The 27,814-nt window shown below is 42.0% G+C and overlaps 1 protein-coding gene and 1 long non-coding RNA gene across 6 annotated transcripts in view; one reads left to right on the forward strand and one right to left on the reverse strand.

Moving 5' to 3' along the window:
- Positions 1 to 27,814, reverse strand: part of KIF15 (kinesin family member 15) — a 78,559-nt gene that overhangs the window by 21,945 nt on the left and 28,800 nt on the right. For all 5 annotated transcript variants that reach the window (XR_015248438.1, XR_015248439.1, XM_086698463.1 and 2 more), the window contains exons 8-20: positions 27,258 to 27,467; positions 24,181 to 24,306; positions 23,898 to 24,020; positions 20,097 to 20,220; positions 16,435 to 16,511; positions 15,993 to 16,202; positions 14,926 to 15,103; positions 12,695 to 12,836; positions 11,440 to 11,581; positions 4,610 to 4,807; positions 3,680 to 3,787; positions 3,148 to 3,253; positions 2,021 to 2,186 (exon numbers count right to left, since the gene is read on the reverse strand). Coding sequence is in view for 3 of the 5 variants with exons in the window: in XM_086698463.1 (XP_086554589.1) it covers positions 2,021 to 2,186; positions 3,148 to 3,253; positions 3,680 to 3,787; positions 4,610 to 4,807; positions 11,440 to 11,581; positions 12,695 to 12,836; positions 14,926 to 15,103; positions 15,993 to 16,202; positions 16,435 to 16,511; positions 20,097 to 20,220; positions 23,898 to 24,020; positions 24,181 to 24,306; positions 27,258 to 27,467 (1,910 nt within the window). In the remaining 2 variants the exon portion in view is untranslated. The remainder of the gene's footprint in view (positions 1 to 2,020; positions 2,187 to 3,147; positions 3,254 to 3,679; positions 3,788 to 4,609; positions 4,808 to 11,439; positions 11,582 to 12,694; positions 12,837 to 14,925; positions 15,104 to 15,992; positions 16,203 to 16,434; positions 16,512 to 20,096; positions 20,221 to 23,897; positions 24,021 to 24,180; positions 24,307 to 27,257; positions 27,468 to 27,814) is intronic.
- Positions 21,291 to 27,787, forward strand: LOC147583639 (uncharacterized). The gene is made up of 2 exons (XR_015248440.1): positions 21,291 to 21,433; positions 27,302 to 27,787. It is a non-coding gene; the product is annotated as an uncharacterized LOC147583639 (long non-coding RNA).

Raw genomic sequence — 27,814 nt, forward strand, 5'->3', positions numbered from 1 at the left:
AGAGATGTGTGTATTTATGATACAAACTGTGTATAGAAAGCAGCCAAATGATTCAAGGAACACATAGCGGTATTGGGCTATTTCACGCAGGGGCCTTCTCACCACTTGTGGGGCCATGGAGTATAAGCAGCCCAAAGAGTGATACACTCGGTTTGAGCAAGAGAGTTAAACCTGAGACACTGAGAAAAATTATATCAAATTTAAAAAGCAAAGAAGTACTCGCTATTTTTAGGACAGAATTTAAGTACATAGTCAAATATAGTGGATTCTTAATATTTTAGATCTGGTTCAAATGACTTATAAACATGAGGAAATTAAAATCCAACGAGATAAGTGGAGTGACCTTTCCAAAAAACTCACACAAAGTTCATTTATGACACAGCCAAGATCAGGGTCAGTGATTCAGATGTTAAAAACAAATGCCTGGTGGGGCGCCTGGGTGGCTCAGTCGGTTAAGCGTCCGACTTTGGCTCAGGTCATGATCTCACGGTTCATGGGTTCAAGCCCCGCATGGGGCTCTGTGCTGATGGCTCAGAGCCTGCAGCCTGCTTCGGATTCTGTGTCTCCTTCTCTCTCTGTTCCTCCCCTGCTCATGCTCGCTCTCTCGCTCTCTCTCTCTCTCTCAAAAATAAATAAAGATTTAAAAAAAAAAACAAACAAAAAAAAACCCCACAAATGCCTGGTAAGAAGAAAACAACAGTGCACCAGGGATGACAAATGGCAACTCGGTGCTGGGGAAACGGGCAGTGGAGGCTGACAGCGCCCGCCCAACTCACGGGAAAGGAGTCATCCAGGGGGCAGGGATGGGATTTCAAGGGATGCTGAAAGATGGATTTTTATAAGAAAGCTCTCAATCTTAAGAATGCAATGCGAAACTTTTTTTTTAAATGTTTATTTTTGAGAGAGACAGACAGACAGAGGCAGGCAGAGAGAGAGGGAGACACAGAATCCAAAGCAGGCTCCAGGCTCCGAGCTGTCAGCACAGAGCCCAAGGCGGGGCTCGAATTCACAAACCATGAGTTCATGACCCGAGCCCAAGTCAGATGCCCAACCAACTGAAGCACCCAGGCGCCCCTATGCTAAACTTTTTAAAAACCACACTGGGAAGATCCAGCAAAAACATGTTTATGGATGAATCCGGTCTGCAGATCTCAAATTTTCTTCCTCTATTTTAATTCCTCGTGCGGAAAACACATAAAAACTGCAGATTTAAACCTTTGCAACGTGTATCATGCTCACAGCATCACGTGCCAAATGTCCATTATTAAATTATTGCCATGGACCCATACGATGGCAACCAAAACACAAAATGATTTTATAAAAGGTTGAAATTGGCAAGGAAAAGAGTAGTAAAAACAAACCCCTTACATCTGTCATTCCTTTATTTCAAGATTACCAGCACTGACTCCTGCCAGCCTCTGACAAGTTACTGTGGACAACAGTGACAACTACTGATCTGTCCTACCTTGTACTGTCCCTTCTTCTAATAAGAGCATACCTCCCCCTCTGGGAAAGGTGCATCACCTATGTTGGGCATATATCACCTCAAACCCCTGGGAAGTGACTGGTCCACAGGTAAGCAGAGGACTCCAGCAAAACCAATTCAGATTTTCCCTGGGATTGATACATGCCTTCTGGGACAGAGGGTTTCATCACAGGGGTCATTATGCTAAGAGAATATGCAGCGGTCTGAGGCGATCTGTTCCCCGTCACAGAGAGGAAGGCTCTCAATAGTAGGACTGAGTAAGGGCAACATAATGAGGGAAGCAGAGCAGGAACTGAGAGAGACAGAGACAGAGAGACAGAGAGAGAGAGAAATGTGCACTGACGGTATCTTTTGAGACTCGGTCTAGTTTGCCCCTGAAACCAAAATCACCTCTATGCCTCCCCGTTATTGTGAGCCAGTAATTTACCTTTTGGTTTAACTAGTTTGAGTTGGGTTTATAGCACTTGCACGGCGAGCAGTCCTGGACTGCAGGCCCCAACCAGGCAACTGGACAGCATAACAGAACAACTCTACCTGACGCTATCCAGCTGGAGCTGTGTGTGCGCGTGTCGATCAGAGAGGCTACTCAGCTCTTTCTCCTGACTCTCTCTGAACGAACTATACTCCAGCCTCACGGAAGACAGCTCCTTGTCTGCAGAGTGAAGAACTACTCGCAGGTCATGCACCTCACTTTTCAAAACTAAAAAACAAAACAAAATACATTCTCAACAGGTTTCTTTACACACACACACACACACACACACACACACACACACACACACACACACACTTTTTTTTTTTTTAACAAAGTAGACAAAGAGGTTGGATGGATATTTTCACACAAACAGCAAAAACAAGTTGGAGAGACCAATCTTAAGATGTTGAACAACCAAGTGGTAGGTACCTAGGAGCACAGAGATTTCTATTTTATTCCTCCTCGTTTATGATTTTTGGTATATTTCTACAAAAAAAGTAAAGGGTTAACATCTGTCCCTGATCTGCAGGTCACTTGACTGTTCCACTTTCTCCTGAGGCATGTGTATGGCAACTTTTAATATAAGGGAGAAAAAAATCAACAGATTTAACATATTTTAAGTGACCTAATCTTACTTATTGAAAACCCTTTGGTGATACACCAGAACATTCCAAAATGGGTTAAACACTGCTGGTGTTCTAAGAAAACTCCAATTGGAGGTGACATCAAGTAACTCTTTAGATCAAAGAAAACATAATGGCCGCCTTTTGTTTTAGCTTTATTACAAACTGCTGCAAACACTTTGATGAAAGGAGAAATAAGCTGCAAAAAATTGGGAATCAAATGATACTCCCACCTCTATGGACATATACAAATACATAGTTATTCTTTATTTTCTCACTGTCAAAATATTATTCATCTTATGATTTCAAGACACTTCATTTTCAAAGCAGTATTAAAAGGTTCAGCAACCAGTTCAATCACTTGTTTATGACCAGTCCTGAAGCAAAGCACCCTTTCTGATATGAGACTATTACTTACCACTGCCTTGCAGACCCAAGTCTGGTCATCTAATTAAAAACAAAACAAAACAACCAAAAACATAGGGGCAAGATTTACTCATAGAGGTCAAAAGATACTGAGTCATGGTATTCAGATTACAAAGCTCCCAGCCGTTCGAACTTACACTCATTCTTAGTTTGAGCGTCCCGAAGCTGCTTTTCAAGGACATTCAGTTGTGAGAGATGCTCTTGCTGCTGTCTGGTCCAATCAGTTCTTTCTGATGAGAAAAGCTTTGAGAAAAAGATAAATTCATTAGAAAAAGGAATACTGGCATGCTAAGATACTCTCCAAATCATTACCTTGTTTCTGTTTTTAAAATCTAGCTTCAGGTGTCTGACAGAAGAAAGTCGGCTGTTCCCACGAACTACAGTGAGGAAGACCAACCAAGAGGCAGGGCCACTGCAAGCACCTGGGCCATCTACCCTGCCTTGTTCCGAACCGAGAGCAAGGGCCCTATCTGCGCTGTCCACTAAGTGAGCTAGAATTCAGCCTAGGCGGTGTGTGTCATTATCAGAGCAGTGTGTGAAGTAACACAATAAAGAATACAACCCAAATGAGCCTTGACAAAGGCTTTGCAAAGTCCTGTTCTTCTTGTAACACTCTTCCTTTGAGGATCTGTTTCATACATCTTCTGAGGCCCTGCTCTTGGGTCTCACCTCCCGCGTTTGTACAGAATGATGTTCCAGTTTGTCAATGTGCTGCTGAAGCTTCAGGTTTTTATGCTCTTCCTCATCCAACTTGACTTGAAGGGCACTCATTTGTTCCTGCAACACAAAAACTTGAGTTGTCAAAAATTCTTTTCAGTGGAAATCGCAAACATTCCACTAAATAAAATAAAATAGAATAAAATTCAAAACCTCACATAGACAAAGATATCAAAGGCCAGTTTGGAGCCAGAAAACAATTTCCAAAGACTACACTAATGACTTCTCATGTTTCAGAATTACACTTGTGGTCCATCAAAGCGGATAATTTGAAACACAAAGGGGAAAAATGATTCAATGGAATCAATCATAGAGCATCTTGAGACTTCTAAGAAGCTTTCCCAAGGCTGCATGGAGTGACTTTACAAGAATGGCCTCCATGCCTTGGAAAGGGCGAACTTTTGGAATTTGAGGGTAGTCTGGCTCACTCTAAGTATTGTCAAACAGCAGAAAAACTTTCTCAAAAAATAAATCACCAGAATTCTGAGACAAACACACTTCACATGTTCTTTCAAATACATCAAAAACTGTCTGCAATTTGATGTATAAGAAGATTCTTTCAATTACTTTAATTTTCTTTGCAGATACAGTACTGTGCTATATAAGCCAGTTCTGGAACTTGAAGCTGGGGACAAGCCTGGTCTCTTCATGTAGGAGACAGCCAAAACCTGAGGAGACTAAACAGTGGGACTTGCTAAATACCACAGAGCAAACAAAAAGAACGAGCAAAAGCAGGCTGATTTCTGCTTTCACACACCCATGTTTAACAAGATACAATTTTAATACCACACAGATTTGAACACTACATATTAGAGTTGACATGATACAGGGAGTTTCTCAATGAATGTCTAGTTACTTGCTTTTTCTAAAACTAATCATTACCTGCACCATCCTAAGCTCTTCAGAAATGGCCTCAAAAGCCTGTTCATTCATCTCAGGTGGAACTGGCTCATTCAAGATATTATCATCTAATGTGCTGGGATTCTGAGCATGCACAGGGCCAGAGCTCCCTGCTTCGGGGCTTAGTTTTGGTACTGGTCGAGACCAAAGTTGATAAGCCTTGGTTGGTGTAGTTATAATCTGCGGCAAAAAGTGATTATGGACAACATTAGCACTCGTGAACAACACAGCCATAGCACTGAGTAATAACCATGTGAACAGAAAGGATAAAATTGAAATTCTAATCATCAAAAGAAGAGTATCCTTGAGAGGCAGCAGAGAAATGCCCAAGTAGAAACAATCTATCAATTCAATGCGGTCTCAAGGAAAATTCTCTTAAGATTTTTAAAACTGAAACTAGATCAGCCAATTCCAAACTTCATACAAAGAGTAATTGTACAAGAAGAGACAAGTGAAAGGAGAACAAATTAGAAAGATTTCCCTGGCCTACATCAAATACACAGAAAAAGAGTGACTTATGTTGAAAGTTCAAATTAGTGAGAAAAACAAGGACTATTAAAAGTTAAATCCCTGGTGCGCCTGGGTGGCTCAGTCTGTTGGGCATCCGACTTCGGCTCAGGTCATGATCTCAAGGTTCGTGGGTTTGGGCCCCGCGTTGGGCTCTGTGCTTCGGATTCTGTGTTTCCCTCTCTTAGCCCCTCCCCGGCTCACTCTCTGTCTCTGTCTCTCTCTGTCTCTCTCTCTCTCTCTCTTTCAAAAATGAACATTAAAAAAAAAAAGTTAAATCCCTAAGTCACATCATTCAAAAATAAAATAGCAGATGCATTAAGCATCTCAGTGTAAAAATAAAATTATACTGATGATCTTGAGACTATCTGGGCCTTTAAAAATACATAAAAGAGGCTCTCTGCTCCTCCCCGTTGGACAGACAGCTTCATCTTCCGCTGTAGCCAGCCATGTCCCTGAGATACCATGGTGAAGGTCAGGGTAACCAGATTCAGCCAAATTAGTCACTTGGTCATCAGCGATGCTTTTAACTCCTGGCTAAGTGGATATTGTTGCCATTAATGATCCCTTCATTGACCTTAATTACATGGTCTACATGTTCTAGTACGATTCCAACCAAGGCAAACTCCATAGTACAGTCAAGGCTGAGAACTGCAAACCTGTCATCAATGGAGAGCCCATCTCCATCTTCCAGAAGGGCCCACCAACATCAAATGGGACAATGCTGGTGCTGAATATATTGTGGAGTCTGCTGGGGTCTTCATAACCATAGAGAAGGCTGGGGCTCATGTGAAGAGTGGGGCCAAGAGGGTCATCACCTCTGCCCCTTCTGTTGATGCCCCCATGTTTGTGATGGGCATGAACCCTGAGAATTATGAGAACTCCCTCAAGATTGTCAGCAATGCCTCCTGTACCGCCAACAGCTTGGCCCCTCTGGCCAAGGTCATCCATGAAAACTTTGGCATCATGGAGGGACTCATGACCACAGTCCATGCCATCACTGCCACCCAGAACATCAGCCCTGCTTCTACTGGTGCTGCCAAGGCTGCAAGCAAGGCCATCCCTGAGCTGAACAGGAAGCTCACTGGCATGGCTCTCCATGTTTCCACTCCTAATGTGTCAGATCCATGGATCTGACCTGCTGCCTGGAGAAAGTTGCCAAATACGATGACATCAAGAAGGTGGTGAAGCAGACATCGGAGGGCCCCCTCAAGGGCATCCTGGGCTACAGGGAGGACCAGGTTTGTCCTCGACTTTAACAGTGACAACCGCTCTTCCATCTTTGATGCTGGGGCTGGCATTGCCTCAATGACCATTCTGTTAAGCTCATTTCCTGGTATGACAATGAACTTTGCTACAGCAACCGGGTGGTAGACCTCATGGTCCACATGGCATTCAAGGAGTAAACATCTCCTGGACCACCAGCCCTGGGGAGAGCAAGGGGAAGACAGAGGCCCTCAGCTTCTGAGGAGTCCTTTCCCCAACTCATCCCCAACACACTGAGAATCTCCTGATCTCTACATAGTTTCCATCCCAGACCCCCTGAAAAAGGAGAGGGGCTTGGGGAGCCCTCTACCTTCTCACATACCATCAATCAAGTATACTGTACCCAGAAAAAAAATACATAAGTCACAAATACAAAAGATGAATAAACCTGGCTATATCAAAATTGTAAGTTCTTTTTAACAGAATCACATACAAAGATAAAAGACAAACAACCTGATGGCGAATACACTGGCAGTAGTACGTACGACACACAAAAGAGTAACACGTTAAAAACTACAAATCAGAAGGTAAAACAACTAATAGGAAAACAGACTTATTTTTCTTTTTCCTCCATGAAAAAGGACAGCAATCATAGATATGAGACTTTAACAGAAGTAAAAGAAATGAGAATTAAAACCTTCACAAGATAGGGGCGCCTGGGTGGCGCAGTCGGTTAAGCGTCCGACTTCAGCCAGGTCACGATCTCGCGGTCCGCGAGTTCGAGCCCCGCGTCGGGCTCTGGGCTGATGGCTCGGAGCCTGGAGCCTGTTTCCGATTCTGTGTCTCCCTCTCTCTCTGCCCCTCCCCCGTTCATGCTCTGTCTCTCTCTGTCCCAAAAATAAATAAACGTTCAAAAAAAATTTAAAAAAAAAAAAAAAGAAAAAAAAAAAAAAAAAACCTTCACAAGATAACATCCCTCACCCATCAGACTGTCACACATTAAAGAGTCAGACAATGCCAGTTCCAGGGGCTGGTGCTGGGCAGTGAGGGCTCCCAGACCTCCTGGGAGAGCACATGGTGCAGACACCCAGTGGTCACTTGAATGGGAATGACCCCACTCCTGAGACATCAGAAGATGACCACTCCGTCCACAGACTCCACCCCCAAAGAACACCTACCCTGGCAAACACCTAAACAAGCCATGGGTTGTCCAAAACATGGCAGCCTAGATGTAAAATGAGGTAGAGCTCTACGTGCTAGTTAATGTGGAATGACCCCAGCATAACCCAGAGTTAAGAAAGGTCCACTGAAGAATAACATACATAGGATGATTCCATTGAATTTTAAAAACAAAGCACAACAAAAAAACAATGTATGAAATAACTTGGCGTATTTTCCCAGTCCATGTATATTTACCATAGAAAATTGCCAAGTAAAAAGATTCCTAAACTGATAACAAATGACTCCCAGGGATGGGGGATGAAGGACTGGATTAGAACCCGACTGGCAATAGTGCTGAACAAGAACTTGAACCGAAACTTACAGATGTATGTATATGTTTCTTCTAAACAAGAAGAACGTATTCATAAAGTACTCATATAGTTGAAAACGAACAACAACGAAAGCTCTGAAGGGCTCGGCTACTCTTGGCAAAACATTATCACTTTAGTCTTATGTGCGGAGCTATAAATGGAGGAAGTAGGACTAGCCTGCCATGCATGGTGCTTCAAGCTCTAGAATTCTACCAAGGTAGAGGGCTACAAACACAGAATTATAAAACATTTGGCAATGTTGTACAAGTATTTTTTTAATGTTTATTTATTTGATAGAGAGAGAGAGAGTGGGGAATGGGTAGAGAGAGAGAGGGATGGAGAATCCCAAGTAGGTTCCATAATGTCAGTGCAGAGCCCAACTCAGGGCTTAATCCCATCAACCGGAGCAGAAATCAAGAGTCAGACACTTAACTGACTGAGCCACCCAGGCACCCCAGGAATTTTTTTTTTCTTAGTTTATTTTGAGAGAGAAAGAGAGAGCGTGTGCAAGTAGGGGAGGGGCAGAAAGAGAGAGAGAATCCCAAGCAGACTCCACACTGTCAGTGTAGAGCCCGATGTGAGGACTGAACCCACAAACTGTGAGATCATGACCTGAGCCATAACCAAGAGTCAGATGCTTAACCGAATGAGCCACCCAGGAGCCCCTCTGCAAATATTTAAAAATAATCTCCTACACAGAATTTAAAGGCCATCATTTTTAAAGACCAAAGAAATACATTCTACCTTTATTTTTTAAAATAGCATTTTCGAGGTTAAATAAATCATGATACATCCATAGAACAGATTTATGTGCAGCTGTCAAAAAACAAAACAAAACAAAACAAAACAGAGAGAAAGTTCTTTTTAGTCATGGGACACACTCTAAGGAAAATCCAAAAAAAAACCAGGTGTAGAATGATATGTATAATACGTTACCATTTGTGTAAAATAAGAAAAAAGGAATAAGCAAGTGGGACATCAAAGTAAAAGGCTTTTGCACAGAAAGGAAACCACCAACAAAAGGGCAACCTACTGAATCGCAGAAGATACTTGCAAATGACATTCAATAAGGGTTTAAGATCTAAAATATATAAAGAACTCATAAAACTCAAAACCAAAAAACCCCAAATAATCCAATTAAAAAAGGACAGAGGACCCAAATAGACATTTTTCCAAAGAAAACATCCAGATGGGCAGCATGCACATGAAAAAATGCTCAACATCACCCATCATCAGGGAAATACAGATCAAAACCACCATGAGCAATCAACACCTCACACCTGTCAGAATGGCTAGTATTAAAAGGACAAGAGAAAGGAAGTCCTCCTGCACTGTTGGTGGGAATGTAAATCGTGCAGCCACTGTGAAAAACAGTATGGAGGTTTCCCAAAAAGTTAAAATAGAACTACAATAGGTCCAGCAAAATTCTACTGCTGGGTATTTACCTAAAGAAAATGGAAACACTAATTTGAAAAAAATATATGCACCCCTATGTTTTTCTGCAGCATTATTTCCAATAGCCAAGACATACAAGCAACCCAAGTGTCCATCAATAGATAAATGGATAAAGATGTCACACACACACACACACACACACACACACACACACACACACACACAAATATTACTCAGCCATAAAAAAGACTGACATCTTGCCATTGGTGACAACATGGATGGACATAGAGGGTATCATGCTAAGTGAAATAAGTCAGAAAAAGACAAATACTATATGATTTCACTTAAATATGGAATCTAAAACAACAAAACAAGGGGTGCCTGTGTGGCTCAGTCAGTAGACTGTGAGACTCTTGATCTCGGGGTTGGGGGTTCAAGTCCCACAGTGGGTGTGGAGATTACTCAAAAATAAACATTAAAAAAATTTTTTTATAAATCTTTTTTTAATGTTTATTTATTTTTGAGAGACACAAACACACAGCACGAGTTGGGGAGGGATAGAGAGAGAGGGAGACACAGAATCCGAAGCAGACTCCAGGCTCTGAACTGTCAGCACAGAGATGTTTCGAACTCATGAGACATGAGATCATGACCTGAGCCAAAGTCAGACGCTTAAATGACTGGGCCACCCAGGGGCCCCTATTAAAAATTAATTAATTAATTAAATACAAAACAAAACAAAGCAGAAATAGACTCATGGTGGTTGCCAGAGGAGAAGGGGTTGGGGAAGATAGGTGAGATGGCCTGAGGGGATTAAGAGTTACAAACTCCCAGTTATAAAATAAATAAGCCAAAGGGATGTAATGTACAGCATAGGGATTACAGTCAATCATATTGTAATAACTCTGTATGGTGACAGATGGGGACTATACTTACTGGGTAAGCACTGCACAACGTATAGAATGGTCACATCACTATGTTGTACATCTGAAGCTACAACAATAATATTATATGTAAACTAGAATTCAATTAAAATTGAAAAAAAGAAAAAATTAAAAATTAAAGGATGGAAACCAAAACCAAGACTGAGTAACAGTGACTGCTTCCAAAAAGGGCCTTGGATGGTCGGCAGGAAGGACAGCAGGGAGAGACTTGTCACCATATATTCTTTGTACCTTTAACAATTCCAGTCATGTGAATTGCCTATTCAAATGAATGAATAAAATTTCTTTTAAAAGAAGTCTCCTATTAAGCGACACCAAAAATATCCCTTGTAAAATAACCAGTAGGGATAAACATCTATTTTTAAGATGTATAAGAAACATTTTTTTAGCCTTCAGAGAATTTGGTCCAAAAGCTCAATCACTGGCATCAGCATCATCACCTCTTTAATCTTTTGCTTCTCCTCCTCTCCGCATTCTTAGATGTTCATTTTTTTTTTCTTTTATGAAGGCTATGGCTGTTTAGGGAAAGAAGCCCTCCTAGTATCATTAGTGTTACCTGGATCCTTCAGGGGTCTTTGTCTTTAAAATGTCTATTCTTCTACAATAGCTGTGGGTACACAGTATATTATAGCAACAGCTGCCGAGATCCACCAGGCGCCAGGCACTCTACTATCCCATTTGACGTTCTAAAAAACCTACAGTCAAATTAGTCTCACCCTTAATTTGGAGATCATAAATATGAGGCTTGGACATTAGGAAACCCTGGGGCGCCTGGGTGGCTCAGTTGGTTGAGCATCTGACGTCGGCTCAGTTCATGATCTCATGTCTCATGAGTTCGAGACATCTCTCTGCTGATAGCTCAGAGCCTGCTTCGGATTCTGACTCCCTCTCTCTCTGCCCTCCGCCAACTTGTGCTCTCTCTGTCTCTCAAAATATAAATAAACATTAAAAGAAATATTTTTTTAAAGAAGTTAGGAAATCCTGCCTAAGTTTAGTGACAGACGAAAATTTGAACCCAGGTCTGATTTCAAATGTCACATTCTTTCCCACCCCACCCCACCCCACCCCTGGAGCCAGACATCAGAACACTAGGACCAGAGTCACCCTGGAGTTAACCGTCTGCAAGAGATTCTATTGTATCTGGCAACCATCAGTGCAGATTCTCTCCACTGTTAACAAAATGAGATCAAACTGACTTAGGATCAAAGAAGTGCTTCAGATCGCCTACCTTAAGCGTTTCGGCATGAATTTTATTCAGCTGAGAAACTTCTTGTCGCTTGCAGGCTTTTGTTGCTTCCAAAAGGTTTTCAAGATTAAGGTTTGCTTTTTGCAAAGACTGAAGCTCTGACTCCAATTCTAGCTGCTTTTTCCTAAGAGATATTTAAAAGTCAAGTATTTTAGGTAATAAGTAATATTATACATTTGTAAAACACTTTACACTTAAAATAAAATTTTTTTTTACCTTTATTTTTGAGAGAGAGACAGACAGACGGAAAGAAAGAGTGCAAGTGGGGGAGGAACAGAGAGGGAGACACAGAATCTGAAGCAGGCTCCAGGCTCCAAGATGCCAGCACAGAGTCCGACACAGGGCTCAAACTCACATTCCTGAGACCATGACCTGAGCCGAAGTCGGACGCTCAATCGACTGAGCCACCCAGGCGCCCGAACACTTTACACTTAAACTCTCACATAACTTGATAGTTTTCTAACTCAGAGATATTCTCAGATTATTACCTTCATTTTCCAGTTGGGGAAAATACAGCATATGAGAATTAACTACAGTGTAAAGTATTTAACTAGTAAATGGTAGAGTTCCAATTCAAAAGCCCAAGTAGTCCATGACGATAGCACACATGATATATTATTTTTAAAATGAACGCTTCTTTTTTTTAGGACAGGATTAATCTTAGTTATAATATGAATGTGGTTCATCTTCGTTTTCTTTTACACAAAGAGCATAAAGAATATTAACAAACCTATAATTTCTAAAAATCCTGACTTCATTCATAAAAACACTGATTTAAATTTGGTAACCAGATACAGGTGTATCAGTGAAAACATCCGTATCATTTAGTTCATTAAATATATTAAAAGAGGGGCGCCTGGGTGGCGCAGTCGGTTAAGCGTCTGACTTCAGCCAGGTCACGATCTCGCGGTCCGTGAGTTCGAGCCCCGCGTCAGGCTCTGGGATGATGGCTCAGAGCCTGGAGCCTGTTTCCGATTCTGTGTCTCCCTCTCTCTCTGCCCCTCCCCCGTTCATGCTCTGTCTCTCTCTGTCCCAAAAATAAATAAACGTTGAAAAAAAATTTTTTTTAAAATATATATATATATTAAAAGAGCTTTTTCTTCATGCCACAGGTTAGTTGCTAAATGCGAATTCATATTTAAACTAAAATGCTCAAATTATCAATATTAAACACGAAAACAACTCAACACTAAAAGATACTGAAATAGGTAAGCACGAATGGGTATTTACACCTTACCTCGTTAGTTCTTTGAATTCTTCATATTCTTGCTTTGAATTATTCAGCTCTGCCTGAATTTGCAGGAGTTGTGTTTTCAACTTCTCAGTGTTCACTAAAGAACATGGCTCCTTTGGTGCTTTAGGAGAAAATCCCGGTTGACCTGGTAATAAGGAAACAACTCGGTCTTTGAAAGACAAGAATAACAGAGTACATTTTTTTAAAGTTCTCGGCCAGGTATTAATTTTGAAGCAAAGAAGGAAAAATGAGAGATGGGTTGGAAGGTGGACCCTAAAAAACAAGAGCCTGTATGTAGCTCAGCAAGAGACAAAGACACCACACAGGGTGTCAGAGAGTACTGGTTTTTAAGAGGTTGAGAAGCCACAGGATGTAGGGGTGTATTTAAGGCAACATGTTTTCCATCAGGGGAAAGAGCAAGCCATGAAGTACAACACACACACCGCTGGATGGTGAACCATCAACAGGCGAATACTGCAGAAATTCATGCCAAAGGCTAATATCACCAGTCAATAAATTATTCAGAAAAGGAACCAAACAGCAAAGGCAGCAAGTTGAAAGAGCTTGGTACCATCTAACAGGTGGAAAATATTTTCAGGGATTGTTTAGAAGACTATTATGTTGAAGAGAGTTCCAATGAGTTCCACCGAGGGAAAACTTCATGTAAAAGTTATTTAGAGAATGATTCTTGTTTGGAAGATGGTGGGATCCAGAAATGACCATTAGTATCTTTCAAAGGTATGTAAGTCAAGGAATTATTTGAGGTCAAAATGGCAAAAAAACTAGAGAGCATTGTAGGGAAAAATAGCTGAAATAAAGAGCAAAAACCGTGACCTTAACTTCACATCTAAAATCAGTCTCTACAAACCAAATACTGTGAATTTTATTCTTTTATTGAGTCATAACAGAATGGAAGAAGGCTTGCAAAATGAAAATTTAAAAAGGGCACAGGGGTGCCTGGGTGGCTCAGTGCTGACAGCTGAGAGCCTGCAGCCTGCTTCAGATTCTGTCTCTCCCTCTCTCTTGGCCCCTCCCCCACTCACGTTCTGTCTCTCTCAAAAATAAAAAATAAACATTAAAAAAAAATTTGGGGGGGATGCGCCTGGATGGCTCAGTCAGTTGAGCGTCCAACCTCGGCTCAGGTCATGATCTCACCATCTGTGAGTTTGAGCCCCATGTCGGGCTCTGTGCTGACAGCTCAGAACATGGAGCCTGCTCTGGATTCTGTGTCTCCCTCTCTCTCTGCCCCTTCCCAGCTCATTCTCTGTCTCAAAAATAAATAAACGTTAAAAAAAAAAAAAAATTTTTTTTTTTTTTAATAAATGATGAGTGCTGATAACATTAGGGTTTTCTTAATTGCAACCTGGAATGACACAAAGGCTGCCACCGAATATGAGAAGAGCCCACAAAAATATTCACTCTAAGAATGGGGCAAATGCACTGGGGTACCTGGGTGGCTCAGTTGGTTAAGCGACTGACTCCTGATTTCAACTCAGGTCATGATCTCACAGTTTGTAAGTTTGAGATATGCATCGAGCTGTGTGCCAGCAACACAGAGACTGCTTGGGATTCTCTATCTCCCCCTCTCTCTGCCCCTTCCGTTTGCGTGCCCTCTCTCTCCAAATAAATAAAACTTAAAAAAAAAAAAAAAAGTGGGGCAAACACAGACTTTGTTGCCAAATCCCACTAACTGAGCCACTTTTCACAGAATACAAATAGACAGCAACCGCCTAGGACTAACAGTGTATGCTGGTCAACATAACTGGCACCCATGTCTTCAGGCTGCAAGTGCCATGCTGGGATCAGGACCCTGACCTTCCATTGCCTCTCGCGCTGCACAGATCTTAGCTGGCCAGGTAAACGTCTCTACTCAACATTCATCCGTGTTGATTAGTTAAGCACTTTTAATTTCAAATACTTCTAACAGGTAAGTTTCATTTAATAAAAATTGTAAGTAATATCTGAATCTTTTATCAACAAAACAGAAATAAAAACTGTCTTTATCAACGCAACAGAACTATGTTTCATTGACATGTCAGTTAGCCTACATAACTCACTACATGTGATTTGTGAAAAAAAGCTTTAGGAAATGCCTTTTGATAACATAAAAGCGTATGTATATGCACACCAGGTCTAGAGGCTAAAATGAAGACCCCGCCTGTGAGGTAATATAAATGCCTTTTCAAACAGCCTCCCAGCCCCTACAAGGCATGCAGACAACCATCATTTCTTACCCTTGTCCTTTTTCTCTGTGCCAGATAGTTCGGAGAAAGCTTTTTCTAGTACTGCAATGGTCTGGGCATCCATTTCTTGGGCTCTTTTCACAGGCTCTAACAATCTCAATCTTCTGTTCTCCTCCCTGAGGGAATGGTTTTCCATAGCATACTTTGCAACCCTGGGGTGGTGCTCTATCTGTGACACAGAAGAATGACAGACTTACGTATGGACAGACATTTCTCCTGAATGGCCAGTCTTGCCGCAAAGCCATCCGGAAACGTTAGGAATGCTGCGTGCACTGGGGGCGGTGGCCCGTGGCAAGGACTGTGGACAGCAACCGGCGTGCGTGATCACACTAAATATGTGCATCGCCTCCAGCGCCATTTTTCCACGCCTGGGTCGTGCTTTGAGATTTTTGTGCAGGCACGGGCTCATAAGGAGAGAAGTACAAAGGGTGCACACTGTGGCCGACTCTTCATGCAGTGGGGACTGGTGACATGAACACAGTGTAAAGAATAAGGAAAACTCTCTCTTGACCAGAATTGAATGCCCTCCAAGACACACTACAGGAAAAGAGCAGCAGTAAAGCATGTCAGGTAAGTTGCCTTTTGTGTTAAAAAGGAACAAGAGTGAAAATATCCACGTTAGTTTGAGTATGCGTTAAAAAAAGCCTTGGAAAGATACAAAAGCCAGAAACAGATTTTCTTCGTTTTTTTAATGATGTGCCTGTAGTAACCACCCATCCTCTCCAGGAAAAGGAAAACCGGCAACAAGAAGTCGGAAGGAACCCACTGTAAGGATAATCTGCCCATTGAGACAAGCACAGCTGCCCGCCTTGCCTGGGAGGAAGCGCTAACAGCAACTTTTCGAAGCTCCTCCCCTCTCCCTTCGGCCGGCCATCTTGGAAAATGGAGGCAGGGGAGGTGCAACCAGACCTCAGCTGAATTCATTCAAAACACTTTCCACTGTATTAACTTAAGCGAATTTGGAATTAACTTAATTAACTTAAGCGAATATAAGGAAGACTTATATTTGCCTCAAACCTTCTTTCTTTTTAGAAATATTACAAATGTCATGCACTCACTTGTTCCCGCAGGGTTTGGATCTCATCCCTTAATTCCGACAACAAGCGATCCTGCTCTGCAGGCAGAAAACTTCCCCGGGATTCCTTGTGGAGCTTCTCCAGGCGCATTATTTGATCCTCTCGGAATTTCACAATCATTTTATTAGACTGAATAAATTTTTCTTTTTTGAGGGTGAGGTCTTCTAATTGGGTAACTTTTTCTACCAGAGACTTAAGAAATTCATAATTTGGTTAAACATGAAAAGTAAATCAGCCTCCCTAAATTTCCACAAACCAAGCAACAAACGCTAACTTGACACTTAATCTCAAAGGCAAAATTAGATTTTACATAGCTTTCCTTTGTTTTATTTAATTGTGCCACTTTTTATTTCACTCAGAAAGGTACCACGTAGTGAAAGTCTAAAAAATCTGGAATCCGCTTTATACCGACTCGGTTTCCTACCTTCTTTTCCTGTTCAGATTTCTTAAAGAACAACATCGCCTCTTGGAAATACTTCATGTAATTAGTCTCATCTTTCTCTGTAATTGATCCAGTAAGAAGGAAAAGGAAACAGGAAAGAAATGTTTATCTCTCAACTTTTAGGACCAAGAATTGAGCTAAAATAGCCTCTGACTGACTGCTCTCAATGAATCTAAAAGAATCAGACTGTCATCACCAGATCACAGATTTCATATTAACCCAATCTAATTAGCGACTCTTTGAAGAAAAATAAGTTTCTCTTATCCTGTTTAGTAATCATAATACACATTACATATGACAGAATCTTGAAAGTGGACCTAAATGAAATTTATTAATATCTCTTTTTAGCACCTGTAAGGGATGAATTGTTCAAAATTATTTCTACTCCCCCTTCCCCACCACATCCCACAGAACTCCGTACACATGGTATCTGTATCTGGTCACAAAGTACAGGCAATTCTTTGCTTTATTGTGCTTTGTAGATGCTGCGTGTTTTACACACTGAAGGTCTGCACAAGCCTGCACTGAACACGCCTCCTGGCACCATTTTTCTGCCAGCAGTTGCTCACATCGTGTCTCTGCTCACATTCTGTTAATTCTTGCAATATTTCAAAAATGTTCATTATTATTACTCTATTTGTTATGGTGATCTGTGATCAGTGATCTTTGAGGTAACTACTGTCATTATTTTGGGCACCACAAACCATGCCCATATAAGATGGCGAACTCAATCAATAAATGTGTTTTCTGACTGCTTGACTATCTGGCTCCTTCTGTCTCTTCCCATCTCCTCAGGCCTCCCTGTCCGCAGAGACATAACAATATGGAAATCAGGCCCATCTAGTAACCCTACAATAGCTTCTAAGTGTTCAAGTTAAAAAAAAAAAAAAAAGTCGCATGTCTCACTTTAAATCAAAAGCTAGAAACGATTACACTTATTTAGGAAGGTGTGCCGGAAACCAAGACGGGCTGGCAGCTAGGCCTCTTGTACCAGTTAGCCAAGTTGTGAATGCGAAGGAAAAGTTCTTGAAGGAAATGAAAAGTGCTCCTCCAGTGAATATATGAATGATAAGAAAGCAAAACCGCGTTATTGCTGATGTGCAGAAACTTTTAATGGTCTACATAGAAGATCAAACCAGCCATAACATTCCCTTGAGCCAAAGCCTAGTCCAGAGCAAGGCCCTAACTCTCTTCAATTCTGTCAAGGCTGAGAGAGGCGAGGAAGCTACAGAAGAAAAGTTTGAAGGTAGCAGAGGTTGGGTCATGAGGTTTAAGGAAAGAAGCCATCTCCCTAACATAAAAGTAGAAAAAGCAAGTGTTGTAGAAGCTGCAGCAAGTGGTCCAGAAGATAATGAAGGTGGTTATACCAATAACAGGTTTTCAATGTGGATGAAACCACATTGAAGAAGACGCCATCTAGGACTTTCATAGCTAGAGAGGAGAAGTCAATGCCTGGTTTAAAGCTTCAAGAGACAGGCTGACTCTCTTGTTAGGGGCCATGCAGCTGGTGACTACAAGCTGAAGCCAGTGCTCATTTATCCTTCTGAAAAATCCTAGGGCCCTTAAGAATTAGGATAAATAGGGGCACCTGGGTGCCTCAGTTAAGTGTCCAACTGTGGCTCAGGTATGATCTCCCAGTTCATGGGTCCGAGCCCTGCATCAAGCTCTGTGCTAACAGTGCAAGCCTGCTTGCGATTCTCTCTCTCTGCCCCTGTCTTACACTCTCTCTCTCTCTCTCTCTCTCTCTCTCTCTAAGATAAATAAATAAACCTAAAAAGAAAAAGAATTAGGCTAAAAAAAAAATCAACTTTACTTCTATTCAACAAAAAAGAATTATGCTAAATCTACTGGGCCTGTGCTCTGTAAACAAAATAGCAAAGCCTGGATGACAGCACATCTGTTTGACATGGCTTACTAAATATTTTAAGGCCACTGTTGAGCCACAGTGCTCAGAAAAAGATTCCTTTCACGATGGCTAAGTCAGTTGAGCGTCTAACTCTTGATTTCGGCTCAGGTCATGATCCCAGAGTCCTGGGATGGAGCCCTATGTTGGGCTCTGTGCTAAGCATGGAGGGAAGGGGAGGGAAGGAAGGGAAGGGAGAAAAAGATTCATTTCAAAATATTACTGCTCATTAATGATGCACCTGGTCACCCAAGAGCTCTGATGGAAGATGTATAATGAGATGAAATGCTGTTTTCATGCTAACACAACATCCATTCTGCAGTCCATAGATCAAGGAGTCATTCTGACTTTTAAGTCTTACTATTTAAGAAATACATTTCTAAGGATATAGCTGTTACTGATACTGATTCCTCTAATGTATCTGGGCAAAGTCAACTGAAAATCTTCTGGAAAGGATTCTCCATCCTAGATGCCGTTAAGAACAGTCCTGACTGATGGGAAAAGGTAAAAATACCAACATGATCAGAAGTTTGGAAGAAGTGGATTCCAGCCCTCATGGATGACTTTGAGGGTTCAAGACTTCAGTGGAGGCAGTAACTGCAGGTGTGGTGGGAACAGCAAGAGAACTAGAACCATAAGTGGAGCCTGAAGATGGGACCGCATTGCTGCAATGTGAATGTGAATGATAAAATGTGAATGGAAGAGGAGTTGCTTTTTTTTTTTTATTTTAAGTTTATTTATTTAGTTAGTTAGTTAGTTAGTTAGTTAGTTAGTTAGTTAGAGACAGTGTGAGTAGGGTATGGGCAGAGAAAGAGGGAGGGAGAGAGAGTCCAAAGCAGGCCCTGCACTGCCAGCGCAGAGCCCGGATGCAGGGCTCGGACCCGTGAAGCCGCTAGATTGTGACCAGAGGTGAAACGAAGAGTCGGACGCTTAACCGACTGAGCCACCCCGTCCCCCCAAAGAGGAGTTGCTTCTAATGGAAAAGAACGTAGTTTCTTGAGCAGGAACCTACTCCTGGTGAAGATGCTGTAGAGATCATTGAAATGACAACAAAGGATTTGGAGTATCACATAAACTTCGTTGACAAAAAGAGCAGCAGGGTTTGAGAGGACTGACTCCGATTCCGAAAGGAGTTCTACTGTGGGCAGAACATGCCACCAAACGGCATGGCACGCTACAGAGAAATCATTCATGAATGGAAGAGCCAACAGATACAACAAACTTCACTACTGTCTTCTTTTTAAGTAACTGCCACAGCCACCCCGACCTTCAGCGACCACCATCCTGATCAGTCAACAGCTGTCAACATGGAGGCAAGACCCTCCACCGGCAAAAAAAAAGGCTCTCCACCATCACAATTCGCTGAAAGCTCAGATGATGGTTAGCATTTTTTAGCAATAAAGCATTTTTTAATCAAGTATGTACATTGTGTTTTTAGACGTAACGCTACTGCATACTTAATAGACTACAGAGTAGCGTAAACAGAACTTTTCCCCGGCACTGGGAAACCAAAAAATTTATTTGACAAGCACTGTTGCAGTATTTGCTAATTTATCGCAATGGTCTGGGACCAAACCTGCAGTATCTCCGAGACATGCCGGTCTCGTGTTCCTATGTAAGTCAAATAGACTTGTTCAAAAGTTTGGGTAGCTTTATTGTATTGTGCCTGTCGTCACAGGGTTCTCCCACTAATATCCGCACACGGTCTTCCCCGGGATAAAGGACACTGTGTTCATCTTACCTTTGGTCAGAAAGCTCTCTGGTAGTAACTGCCCTGAAGTAAGCTGGGCCAGCTGTTCTTTGAGCCTCTTCACTTCAGCTTGGAGCTGGCTCACATTTCCTTGGGTGTCTTCATTTACTACTGCCTGTCCAAGAATTTTTTTAAAAAGTGTTAAAGGAATACTTTTGCGTCATCCAGTCTTGTGTTCATGTTTGTTTGTAGGATCTGGAGTGACAAACACCAAACAAAACTGTGCTTCGACAGTCACAAGGCCACTAGGATCACAGGGTGCTGGAGCGGGGAGGAGGCTTCCTCTCCCCGTGCCTTGTACCTTCGGGCTGGGGCTCTCCCCCTCACCACCCCCTCATATGCTCCCCCTTAGGTATACTACCCTGTTGGGCTGGGTCACCCCGGGATCTGGGTATGTTTACCTAACACTGCCTGCTTCCTGGGACAATCCCACCCCCATGGAAAGTAGCAAACTCCTCTTCCCCTCAGGAAGGACTATCCCCTCCCCTCTGTCCTGGCGCACAGTAAGGATGTGATGAACTGCAGAGGTGGCTTGAGCTCCATCAACCTGGCAGAAACCACTCTCTCCAAAGGAACCCACCCTATATTTCCTAATAGCCCTCCTGGAGGGAGGAGTTGGTCGGACAGCTCCATTTCTGTTTTACTACCACACTAAATGTTATTTTAAAGAAATGTCTCTTGAGAAATTATCTTAAAGAAATTACTTCTTTGAGACATCTTCTAAGAGGTTCAAAAGGCCCATAAAACCCACAGGGTGATAGTAAGAGCCAACAGTTGGCTACCAACCAGATCAAAGGGACCCAGTTGTGAAATACCCAATATCCTAGAGAGGGAAAAAACTGACAGTCCCAAGGTCCCCGTGTTCTTGTCTCAAGCCAGGTTTGCCCATTGGGAAAGATCTAAATAGCACATCCTTAAACAAGTCCCAGATATCCTAGCCACTTTCCACCAGTAGGCTGCAGAAGGGGACTTACCATTGGTAATGACTAGCATAAGTCTCCTGGTTTTATTGTTTGATGTATTCAGAAGTCATTTCTAGTTGTTTCTGATGCTAACGGCCAGCCTCATTATAAGGCACTCCTGTATATTCTGACATCACTGTCACATCAGTGACATCATAATCCTAATTATCCCTGCAGTTCTCCCCTCTCCAAAAGCTTCTATTAAGTTCAAAGAGATAGGGTGAGGAAGCTCTAATGATTTTTCCTCCTCATATTACAAATACCCCACACAGCGTCATAATCCAATAAAATGAATGAGTAACTAGATTTATAGTCTTCTGGTTTACCCAGGAGAAGAGGTAACATGGACCTTTTCACTCTTACATGGTAAGATGATCAGAGAGTCTACTTGGCGGGGTAGAAATGACCAACTTCTCCTTTAAAAGAAAGAGGAAATTGATCTGCCAATTCATGATACTAGGATTCTTTTGTCTAGAACCAAAGGGATCTCTAACGTTTCCAGAAGGAGTGGGGAATCCTTGGTGTTTTAACAGTCTGCACCAGAGGGTGGCAAAGCACTACTTGCTCACGGGCCAAACACAGTCTGCTGTCTGTTTTTAGAAGTAAAGCTGCACTGGATCACAGCCATGCCCTTATGTTTACATACTGCCTGTGGCTGCTTTCTCACTAACAAGGCAGAGCTAAGTAGCTGGGATACGGACTATCCAGCCAAAGAAGTCTAAAATACTTACCTTTACAGAAAAACTTTTCCGACCACTGGTGTACACAAATATCAAGGAAGCTTCTTACATATAAGAAAAATGGGGAATCCTTGCAGGTACAGACAACTTAAAAGACAAAGCTTGCCAATATCATCAAACTATCTTCATAGCAAAACCACACACACGTACACACACCTCTGATTGCATTGGTTTAGGTAAATAAATTTAGTCTCCAACCCAACTGCAAAGGAAAAACTTTGCCTTTGTTTAGGAAAACACAAGTAAATTAATACTAACCATAAGACCTAATCTAGATCTCAAACTACATGAGCAATACAGAAGGCCAGGAAAGAGGAAATAGAAATCTTGCTTAGAATCAATAGCCAAATTATGGAAAGAACCCAAATGTCCATTGACTGATGAATGGAAAAAGAAGATGCGGTGTATATATACAATGCAATATTACTCAGCCATCAAAAAGAATGAAATCTTGCCATTTGCAGCAATGTGGATGGAGCGAGAGCATATTATGCTAAGTAAAAGAAGTCAGAGAAAGACAAATACAATACGATTTCACTCATATGTGGAATTTAAGAAACAAAAACAGATGAACTTAGGGGAAGGAAAAAAAGGGGGGGGGAAGCAAACTAAAGAGACTCTTAACTATACAGAACAAATGGAGGATTGATAGAGGGAAGTGGGTGGGGGGTTGGCTAGATGGGTGATGGGTATTAAGGAGGGCACTTATTGTGATGAGCACCGGGTGTTGTATGTAAGTGATGAATCACTAAATTGTACTCCTGAAACCAATATTACACTCTCTCTATATATACTATATAATGTATATTTTATATAAAATATATACATTTTAGTTACATAGTGTATAAATACACTAACTAGAATTTAAATACAACTTTAAAACAAACAAAAAAAGAAGTCTTGCTTAGAGATAAGCTTTCACAGAGAAATAAATAGAAACTAGTGTTAATATTAGGGCAATCACAAAAGTGAGATGCTACAAGCTTAAGTATTTTTCCAATTTATTGTACTCAGTATTTTACCTTATTTTCTTAATGGTTATTTATTTAGAGAGAGAGAGAGAAAGTGAGCAGGGGAGGAACAGAAACGGGGGGGGGGGGGGAGAGAGAGAGAGAGAGAGAGAGAGAGAGAGAGAGAGAGAGAATCCCAAGAATCTCAACCTCACAAACCGTGAGATCATGACCTGAGCTGAAATCAAGAATTGGACACCCAACCGAGCCACCCAGGTGCCCCTACCTTATTATTTTTTTTTCCAATATATGAAGTTTATTGTCAAATCGGTTTCCATACAACACCCAGTGCTCATCCCAAAAGGTGCCCTCTTCAATACCCATCACCCACCCTCCCCTCCCTCCCACCCCCCATCAACCCTCAGTTTATTCTTAGTTTGTTTTTTTTTTAATTTTTCTTAACGTTTATTCAGTTTTGAGAGAGAATGTGAACAGGGGGAAGGGCAGAGAGAGAGGGAGACACAGAATCCGAAGCAGAATCCAGGCTCTGGGCTGTCAGCACAGAGCCCAACGCGGGGCTTGAACTCACAAACCGTGAGATCATGACCTGAGCAGAAGCTGGACCCTCAACCAACTGAGCCACCCAGGCGCCCCTGTTCTTAGTTTTTAAGAGTCTCTTATACTTTGGCTCTCTCCCACTATAACCTCCTTTTTTTTTTCTTTTCCCTTCCCCTCCCCCATGGGTTCCTGTTAAGTTTCTCAGGATCCACCTAAGAGTGAAAACATATGGTATCTGTCTTTCTCTGTATGGCTTATTTCACTTAGCATAACACTCTCCAGTTCCATCCACGTTGCTACAAAAGGCCATATTTCATTTTTTCTCATTGCCACGTAGTAATCCATTGTGTATATAAACCACAATTTCTTTATCCATTCATCAGTTGATGGACATTTAGGCTCTTTCCGTAATTTGGCTATTGTTGAGAGTGCTGTTATAAACATTGGGGTACAAGTGCCCCTATGCATCAGCACTCCTGTATCCTTTGGGTAAATTCCTAGCAGTGCTACTGCTGGGTCATAGGGTAGGTCTATTTTTAATTTTTTGAGGAACCTCCACACTGTCTTCCAGAGTGCCCCTACCTTATTTTTAATCAGCTTGGCTCTCTGAGCAAAATTAAGCGTTGACAGGGTTTCCCCAAAACACCTGGATCCAGGATGAACATTTGCAATTATGGCTGTTCTGGCATTGCCTCCAAGGGAATCCTGTTTAATGATATGAATGGTACACATTTTCAGGAGAGAAACCACAGATTTTTTTAAGCAAAGAAAATGGATATTCTTACCACTAAGGCTGAGAGATTACCTATCAACCATAGTGAGAGTAACCAGAAAAGGGGTCCAGGAGGCCAATGATCTACTTTACCCGAAGTAGAAAGGTAAGTTTGGAGTCTCTGTAGCAAACATGCCTTTGTTTTCCATTACCCACATCGACAAGCGCAGTGATCACTTGGCCCAGGCAGCTCAACGATCGGTTTATGTTACCTGCCTCCTAAAGGGAAAAAGAACAAAAAGTTAGGTGCACTGGCATTTTGAATTAAAATATGGCTAGCAATGCATTTTGAATGGAAAGTCAAGTCATTGACAATGATATTAAGGATAACTGATTTTACAGCAAAAAGATGTGCTCAACTATCCCCTTTTCCTATTTGACACACATTGCAATTTTAGTGTTCAAAGACAAATACAGAAATTATGTGAAGGAAAAAAAAATATGTCACCTCGTGATTGTAATGTTTTAATTTGACCTATAGGTAGGGATGAAAATCTGGAAGGAACAGAACAAAAAGTTGTAGTAGTGTATTAATAGGCATATTTTTCAATTCTTTTGTGTTAAAATGTTTGCTACTGGGGCACCTGGGTGGCTCAGTTGGTTTAAGCATCCAATTCTTGATTTTGGCTCAGGTCACGGTCTCATGGTTCACGAGATCAAATCCTTCATTGGACTCTGTCCTGAAAGCACAGAGCCTGCTTGGGAGTCTCTATCTCCCTCTCTCTCTCTTTTCCTCCCTTGCTTGCGCATGCTCTCTCTTGCAAAATAAATTAACTTCAAAAATATAAAATTTTAGGGGTGCCTGGGTGGCTCAGTTGGTTATGCGTCTGGCTTCGGCTCAGGTCATGATCTCGCAGTTCGTGAGTTCAAGCCCCGCTTTGGGGCGGTGTTGCTGACAGCTCAGAGCCTGGAGCCTGCTTCGGATTCTGTGTCTCCCTCTCTCTACCCCTCCCCCACTCACGCGCACGCACGTGCATGCGTATGTGGGTGCATGTGCGTGCTCTCTGTCTCAAAAATAAACGTTAAAAAAATTTTTCCAATATAGAATTTTAAAATGTTTGCTACATTAAAATGGTGTGGTAATAGCCCACTCCATGTCCCACAAAGTCACTGATGAACTTATACCAAGAGAATATTCAGTCTAAGTTTGTAAGGTATTAAACCTCTTTAAAAAGTGGTTTGACGGGGCGCCTGGGTGGCTCAGTCAGTTGAGCGGCGGACTTCAGCTCAGGTCATGATCTCACGGTCCGTGAGTTCAAGCCCCGAGTCGGGCTCTGTGCTGACAGCTCAGAGCCTGGAGCCTGTTTCAAATTCTGTGTCTCCCTCTCTCTGACCCTCCCCCGTTCATGCTCTGTCTCTCTCTGTCTCAAAAATAAATAAATGTTAAAAAAAAAAAATTAAAAAAAAAAGTGGTTTGGGGAGAAAAAAAATATGTTACACTAGATTCTCACTGTATTTAGTATACTTCAATAACTGGGTCCGCAGTGGTAGGAGTATAGAAAAAAGAGAGAAAGAGTACAAATTATCAAGCAAGATGTGCTGAGTTCACACGCCACACTGTCTGTTTCAGCAGTCAGTAAATCAGAAAGGTGCTGACAGCACTGTCTGTGGAGCTGGACTCCTTCTGCAGATCCACTACTAGCTGTGTGCCCCTGGACAATTTCTCTTCCGTTTCTCTAAAATAGAAGGGATAACAGATAACAGAAGGGACTACTTCCCAAAGATGCTGCAAAGGCTAAATGAGTTAATATACACAAAACACTTGAAACATGCCCAGCATGTGTCCTATTATAAACATATGCTTTCTCTTTGCTTCATGTCTCAATGGAAATATGAGCCTAAGATCTCCTGAAACTGCCCGACAGTTCAGGAGACTCCTATCTTTACTTTTAATGCAAAAGATAGGCTGTTGGGGCACCTTCGTGGCTCAGTTGGTTAAGTGTCCAACTCTTGATTTTGGTTCAGGTCATGATCTCGTAGTTCGTGAGTTCGAGCCCCACACAGGGCTCTACACTGACAGCATGGAGCGTGCTTAGGATTCTCTCTTTTTCTTGCATCCATGCTCTCTCTCAAAATAAATACAAATTAAAAAAAAAAGTAGACTGTCTTCCACCATTTCCAACTGGCCATCATACACCCTCAACTATAGTATCCACACGTTTTACTGACAATGCAGATCACAATACATGTATACACATCAGCAATACATATTCAGAAAACCTGAGGTCCCACTGCCAATCCCTTAGCCTAGGACGAGGTCCTTGCCCTCCCCCTGAAATATTAACCAGCACAGCTGCCCTCCTTTCTCTCTAGGCTCTCCCTGTGTGAACCTGGCAGTGGTGAGCCAGATGGCGCACCTTTTATTAAACAGGCTTTTGAGGGGCGCCTGGGTGGCTCAGTCGGTAAAGCGTCCGACTTCAGCTCAGGTCGTGATCTCGCGGTCTGTGAGTTCAAGCCCCGCATCGGGCTCTGTGCTGACCGCTCAGAGCCTGGAGCCTGTTTCGGATTCTGTGTCTCCCTCTCTCTCTGCCCCTGCCCCTCTGTCTCTCTCTGTCTCAAAAATAAATAAATGTTAAAAAAATTTTTAAAAAATAATAATAATAAAAATAAATAAATAAACAGGCTTTTGAAATCGCTCAAAACTTTTCAGTGTTTCCCAACGTTTGGAGAGTTGAGCACAAACCTGGCCTGCCACTCCTGGCCCTCAGTGGCCTGGGTCTGCTTGCACCTCAAAACCAACCCGTTCACTGATCCATGCTGAAGTGCTGAAAGCCATACTCACTCTGCATCCACAATCACCCTTGAGATGTGCCCCAGCTGGGCATGTATTCCCTGTTCCTCTCTCCCAGTCCAAATCCTGCCCCCTTGGAGAATCCACTCAAGAACTACTTCTTTTCCATACTTCCCTCAAGCGGTCCAGTCCCTTCTTCCTCTGACCCCAGCTGATATTTGTACTAGCATCCCTTCTGGTATGAATTCAGATGCTCTGGCTACAGACTTGTCTTATCCTACGTATGTTTAATGTCCCTACACCACAACAAAAATTTCTGCACCTTTAGAATGAGAGCAATATCTCATTCCTTTGTAACCTTCACACACTTACCTTGGTATTGACTTTTAGTAATTAATTCACACACAAGTTGAGTTGAAGACCAGAATTCCATTCTTACCTTCAACCTCATCCCTTCTGCATGGGTGTCTTTTTGCCTTTCAGATCCTGCTAAGTCCACCAGATTGAGTAGAGAGGTCCGTATATTCACAGTCTCATTGCTTTTCTCCATTGACTCTATTGTAATTGTAAACACTGCATGAGACCGAGAAGATTCTCTGTTCATTGATGTTGATGCCACACGTCTGTTTCTCCACCCTCCAGACAGCACCTAGGCAACAGGGAAATATATTGTCACAACTTCCAAGTGACACAACAGCCACTATCCTCAGTATGAAATTTTGTAAAGGACAACGAGAAGAAATATTGGTCCATCGAGGAACACACTCAAGTTACTCTCCCCTTTCTGGTTCCCTCTCCATGTTACGGAAAGAGAACAAATAGGAAATCAGCAGGCTGAGGATCCAGAACTAGTTTTGCTGTTCTCGATTTGTATTAACTTAATGCAAATCATAAAATCTCTCTCAACCCTTTTGCCTAGATAATGAGAAAGTTAGACAAAATAAATCTCAAAATTACCTTCAAGACCAACATTTTGTCGGCTCTTTTGGTCTATAA

Source organism: Puma concolor, chromosome A2 (genome assembly GCF_028749965.1).
Source record: "Puma concolor isolate L17-30 chromosome A2, mPumCon1.1.hap2, whole genome shotgun sequence".
Taxonomy (NCBI): Eukaryota; Metazoa; Chordata; class Mammalia; order Carnivora; family Felidae; genus Puma; species Puma concolor.